This window comes from Diplotaxodon limnothrissa, linkage group LG5, assembly GCF_057381915.1.
Source record: "Diplotaxodon limnothrissa isolate DT_005_m linkage group LG5, D_limnothrissa_male_GT1.1, whole genome shotgun sequence".
NCBI classification, from domain to species: domain Eukaryota; kingdom Metazoa; phylum Chordata; class Actinopteri; order Cichliformes; family Cichlidae; genus Diplotaxodon; species Diplotaxodon limnothrissa.
In genome coordinates, this window is record NC_140600.1 from 21,124,596 (window position 1) to 21,130,560 (window position 5,965).

Here is a 5,965-nt window from a genome sequence, read left to right on the forward strand (position 1 = left end):
TCTTAATATTAATTGTCCCAAAAAGCACGGTGTATCTCGTTCTATTTATTTATTGATATATTATAAATAAATATCAAAAGGAATGTAGAGTATCCAAATTACGAATCTGATCAAATAAATTCCTAAAGGACAAAAATAAAAAATGTCGTTCTCGTCGAGATAAGCTGAGATATTCGTGGAAAAATAAAGTGCCCCGTCCACATGCTTGGTGAAAAACGATCACCCAGCTGCTCAGAAAAGGTGTGCCGCCGGTGTGACGTCACACTCCTACCTGAGTTTCGGTGTGGAAAGGGAAGGACCAAAGGAGTGACGAACATCAGCCATTCTGAGCTGCAGCTCTCCGCCTGTCGTTGTTATTAGTCGCCTTTCGTCGAACCGGTAATCGGTGAGTTCGCTTCGAGGGGAGATTGGTGGGGAGTTTGGACCCACCGAAGCGCTGTTATTTCCAGCTGCTGGTTAACAGGCCGACGAGATCTCCAACTTCCTGCTTTGCCCACAGGTATGTGTGTCGTCTTTTGTTTTCGTGTTTGCTTGCGTCGGGTGTTAGATTTTTGGACTGGATTGGACTGACACACAGATACTGCACTTCACATATTATTTAAACACACCGTGCAAAATCGTCATATGAGGCCTAGTCTGTAAGTAATCTGGCAAACAACTGAAAGGTCGCTCCGTCTGCCAGAGCTGAAGTCCAGCAGCTCTAAAATGTTTGTTTCCCCCTGATAAGTGCTGCAGCGTAGTTTGCCGTGGGGTGCACTAAAGATCATGGGGGGATGTGGGGGGGTTATTAAGACTTCTGAGGGTGGACTGATTTCACTTGGGTTTTCTCGGCAGTGAGGATGGCAGTCACCCCTCGGCGTGTCCGCCTGAAGCCCTGGCTGGTCGCGCAGGTGGAAAGCGGGCGCTACCCGGGATTGACGTGGCTTGACCGTGAGAACATGCGCTTCAGGATCCCATGGAAACACGCCACACGGCACACACCCCAGCACGAGGATGAGGACACCATCTTTAAGGTAAAGATTCACTAAAAGAGGGGTGTCTGCCTGTGTGTGTGACTTTATTCCTTATACCTGATCAGAACTTGTACTTCTGCAGAGACAGTGAGGAGGTTTAAGCAGGGATTATGCTAATTCGTTCCTGGTTAATATCCTTTTAAAAAATACCCTCTAATAATAATAATAAGTAGGACTTTTAATAAAACGTCTGGCTTTGCAGCCCAGTTCTATTTTGTTTCTCTGGGTCATGTTGAATGAAACTTTATGTAGGTGTTTTATTTTATTGTTCTTCTGTAAACCTACCAAATTAAACAGGAGAGGCATAAAGGGAAAAGGTTGTGGCTCATGAGGTTGTTTTCTTTTCTTAAAAAAAATAAATAAGTAAACTTTTTTTTAAAGAAAAGAAAACAGAATTTGATCAGCATAAACTTTGTTGTGACGAGGTGTGTGTACCTCGTGAAAAATTGAGCCTCTGGGCTTGAGTCTTTTCATTCTGACATAGCTGTGAATACATTATACAGCTGTTTCCTGACAAACATGCTGACCCAGCATCACTCAGTAAATAAAGAACACTGGTTTTATTTTTATTTTTTTAAAGTGAGTGCATACTGTGCATAAATAGAAATTAAAATAACTGTGTGATACTGATCCCTTCATTTGGTCTAAATATTCCCCCAGGCATGGGCTGTGGAGACCGGAAAGTTCCAGGAGGGAGTTGACGAACCTGATCCTGCAAAGTGGAAAGCTCAGCTTCGATGTGCCCTGAACAAAAGCAGAGAATTCAACCTCGTCTATGACGGCACCAAAGAGATCCCCATGAATCCTTGGAAGATATATGTCGTCTGTGACATCCCCCAGCCCCTCAGCAACCACGGTAAATGAGAGCTCTTTAATGCGGCTCGCTCTCGTCTTTCTTCGTTCATCTTTAATTTTGCAGTATTTGCCACCTCCCTCACTCCGCAGGCTCTTCAGATGCTGGCCCCTGGACACCCGGGGATGATGATGGTCTTGAGGAAGATATTCCAGATACTCCAGAGTCTCTGCCTCCATACCCATCTAATGGTGAATGGCTTTGTCTAAAAACATTACACCTGTTTCTGCAATGTCCAGTTTGATTGCTTATTAACAGTAAATGAATTATTTTCTTCATGTAGGCACCCCCTCTCCTCTCATTATGTGGTCTCCGATGGGTTCTGAGTCATCCATGCAGCCTCCCAGCTGTCCCCCATCAAACGAGGTCTGGCCCAAAGAGGAGCCTGTTAAACCCTGGCCTAAAGAGGAGCCCGTGGATGTGGAGATGCAGCAAACGACACACGACATGCCCCCAGTTACTCTGCCCGATCCGTCTTTGCAGCCCCCTCCCCTGCCCGACGGCTTGTTTGCCTCTCCCGAAATGTGGATCAGTTCCCTTCCAAGTGAGTGTGAACTGTTGCACCTGCTTGCTTGGCAGACTTCAACTTAAAATAATAATTTGAGCTTTTTGTTGTGGCAGGCTGAGGTGTAGGGGATACCTGCTGTAGCTCCCCAAGTGCAGTTGAACTTCATGACATTTGATTGGTTTAAATTAGGAAAATATAACATCAGAAAACCTCTTCTCTAGACAGCAATACTTGCTGGTTTTATAAAAAGATAGTTTCAACTCCTCTGCTTTAAGCTTGAAGATGTCACTATTCCTGTTGTTGTTTTTAAATAAACAGAACTTTTTATTAATTAATTGAGAATATGTGTCCAGTATGTGCACCATGGTCGTAAAATTGAAGTTTCTGCTTCCCTGTGACCTCTCCTTTTTCAAAAATTAAGCTTAGTTCTTTTTCTGTTTTTACCTAAAATATAGTTTTATTGCATTTTCCTTTTTAACACGCTTCCACCTTCATCTCTGACCCAGTGACAGACCTGGAGGTGCAGTTTCTTTACAGAGGGAAGGAGATGTGTCCTCCAGCGACAGTCAGCAACCCGCTAGGCTGCAGGCTGTTCTACGGAGACCTCGGGCCCATGGTCAATCAGGAAGAGCTGTTCGGCCCAGTGAACCTGGAACAGCTACGCTTTCCGACCACGGAGCACATCACCAATGACAAGCAGAGGGTCTTCACTAACCGCCTTCTGGACGTGATGGACAGAGGTCTGATCCTGGAGGTCAGCGGCCACGATATCTACGCAGTCCGTCTCTGTCAGTGCAAGGTGTACTGGTCTGGCCCCTGCGCTCCAAATCCAGCTGCTCCGAATCTCATAGAGCGGCAGAGGAAGGTCAAACTGTTCTGTCTTGAGTCTTTTCTCGCTGGTATGTATTAATGTCACTTCTTTTTAATAAATGAGATACAATGTGTAGTTAAGCATCTTTACACTGACAAAAATGGGAGTTTCAGCGGTTTGGCCCATGCCTTAAGATCAAGGTGGGCAGGTGTGGCCTGCAATGTAAAATGAGTTTGAGCACCTGTGGAAAAGCATTTTTTTTATAAATATATCTTTTTTGTTTGCTGTGCAGGTGTGATAGCTCAACAGCGTGGTCAGGCACCAATCACTCCTGACTATGAGATCAATCTGTGTTTCGGGGAGGAGTGGCCAGATGGAAGACCCAAGGAGAGGAAACTTATCATGGTCCAGGTAAAGAAATGTGTAACATAATTTAATGGTCATCAAAGGACGATGGAGTCGTGTCATCGCATCACGCAGAAATAATTTTTGAGTCTTTTTGCCTATAAAATGTCACTAAGTCATACAAAATGACAGCCAAAAGTTTAAAGAATCTTAAGAAACCAAAGATGATAAGTGTTCTATCTTGAAATTTTTAAACAAAGAAGATTGCGAAGTGTCTTTTCCCAACACTTAACGGCCCTCTTTCACCCTGCAGGTCATTCCAGTGGTGGCCCGAATGATAAGCGAGATGTTTTCTAGTGACAACACGCGATCACTTGACAGCGGCAGCATCCGCCTCCAGATTTCCATCCCAGACATCAAGGATAACATTGTGACCCACCTAAAGCAGCTTTACTGCCTGCTACAGACCCACCAGAGCCCGGAAAACTGGGCGTTGCCACCTGGCTCAGCCCTGAACATCCCCCCAGCACTGCAGACTCAGTGAAACGCGTAAACCTGTGAACTAATAATCACCGATCAGCCACAACATTAAAACCACATGCCTTATGTACAGTGTAGGTCTCTGTTGTGCTGCGTAAACAGCTCTTGCTCGTTGGGAAATGTACAGGCGATGTCTGGGTGTGTCCTGGGATGTTGGAACTGCGTTCTTTGTGTCCTGTGTCAACTCCATGGGCTCTTTAATTAAAGTTACTCGAGTGGTTTTTAAGCACTTTCCACCGAGTCATTGCCAAAGTAATGTAGTATTGTGTATAGAACAACCTTTAGGGGGGAGGTACACGTCAAAGTAAGATGAACGGGCTGAATGATTCCCAGCAGACTGTTGCATTGTAGCAATGATGTCATTCACATCAGCTGTCAGTGGTTTTAATGTTGTGTCTCATCGGTGTTTATCTACACTTCATCTGACGGTTACCTACTGTAAGCAGGGAACTGCTTACAATCATATTCAGAAGTGTACTCAATACTGTAGGATTTATACCCTTTTCAAATTTTCTCTAGTATAAATGTGCCGTGTTTGTGCTTTTCTCTATATAAAAGTTGTGCCTTGAAGCCTGCATTACTCAATATCTGCAGAAACCACAGACTGATGCTGTGGTTTCACTGGCCAAAGTCCTGCTTGTTGCAAGGCAACATTTAACAGAGTTAATGAGTTACAGATATCACGCTGTGCCTTATTTATCCTGAAAGGGTCCTAGAGCCTGCTATTCATGAGGGGCAGAATGCTTTTTATCGTTTTCAGTTTAAATATTTTGAAGCTACGTGTTTAGCACGAGATTTATAGATTTTGGAAAAATAGATAAATGTGAATTCAAGTTTGGATTAATAGATTTTTCTACAGTTCATGCATGACTACAGTTCAGTGGTGCCCAGCTACTTGAGATCGGTGTGGGAAAAAAACAACAACTTTGTTTTCTTTTTATATGTATGAGTTTCGTGGTCAGCTGGCCCATACACAGCAAAATCTCCAGTGTTAAACACTAGAGAGTGTCTATATGGGTCCACACCTGAGTGTTAAATTAACACTCAACAGAAATGCTGCAGTATACGGTCATATGTTTTAGTGACACCCAAATGACCTGACTGTCAGAGATTTACAGTTAACAAACAGTCAGGTGAATAAACAACAATGAGACACTTGTGTAGGTTAACGTGCTGCACGGGTGAAAAGCTCAGAGCAAATCACACCGAACTGCAGTATTCGTTTATTTTTATAGGTTACATCGTCAATATGCAAATATAATCACATTTCCTGTCCCGCAGGTCCTTGTGTGTGTGTGTCACAGTATGTGTGTTGCAGGTCAATTTCTAAGAATAATATAATGCAAGTCAACTTCTGCGGATATGTATTTCTGTGCTGGTCTCTTGTCAGTGTCACAGGGTCAGCTTCCTGTCAAAACAGAAAACTGGTGAAATATGTATAACATAACTTTTGAAGCATAAGCAAATAAAACAAAAACTCCCTAACACTGACCATGCATGATCATGTGCTAACTGTAGCACATGCCACCGCAGACTTGTCGGAACCACCATCTGCCGCACTGCGCTCCAGTCTTCTCCAGGCCTTGGGGTCCACTTGCGCATCAATAAACCTTCCCAAACGAAAAATGTCTGCTTCTTGCTCCCCTCACCACCCTTATCCTGAGCTGCAGCAGTAAAACACTTAACTAATGAAGGGTCTTCTTTCTGAGCCTTCACAAGTGCTTCCCGGGTGAGCAGAAAAGGAGCTCCAGACTCAGGAGCTGGCTCAACCACACTTTGAGCTGCCTCTAAGGCTCCATTATCTCCCTCATCAGTACAGGGCATCACATCCTTCTCTAGAATAGAGCCAGTCACTGATTCTGACAAATCAACCCCCCCACCTTGTTGCTGGGCAC

General features: G+C 44.1%; 1 protein-coding gene across 1 annotated transcript; it reads left to right on the top strand.

Moving 5' to 3' along the window:
• Positions 1 to 285: 285 nt before the first annotated feature.
• Positions 286 to 5,713, top strand: LOC146632214 (interferon regulatory factor 6-like). The gene is made up of 8 exons (XM_085353253.1): positions 286 to 499; positions 835 to 1,013; positions 1,674 to 1,869; positions 1,959 to 2,057; positions 2,150 to 2,410; positions 2,881 to 3,273; positions 3,478 to 3,596; positions 3,844 to 5,713. The coding sequence occupies exons 2-8, from the start codon at positions 840 to 842 to the stop codon at positions 4,072 to 4,074; spliced, it is 1,473 nt and encodes a 490-aa protein (XP_085209379.1). The 5' UTR covers positions 286 to 499; positions 835 to 839; the 3' UTR covers positions 4,075 to 5,713.
• Positions 5,714 to 5,965: the final 252 nt, after the last annotated feature.

Bases quoted from the DNA above. Each gene is read 5' to 3' on its own strand.
- LOC146632214 (XM_085353253.1), top strand. From the start codon at position 840: ATGGCAGTCACCCCTCGGCGTGTCCGCCTGAAGCCCTGGCTGGTCGCG. The intron at 1,870-1,958 runs GTAAATGAGAGC...CTCACTCCGCAG, and splicing joins CCAGCCCCTCAGCAACCACG to GCTCTTCAGATGCTGGCCCC. The intron at 2,058-2,149 runs GTGAATGGCTTT...TTCTTCATGTAG, and splicing joins GCCTCCATACCCATCTAATG to GCACCCCCTCTCCTCTCATT.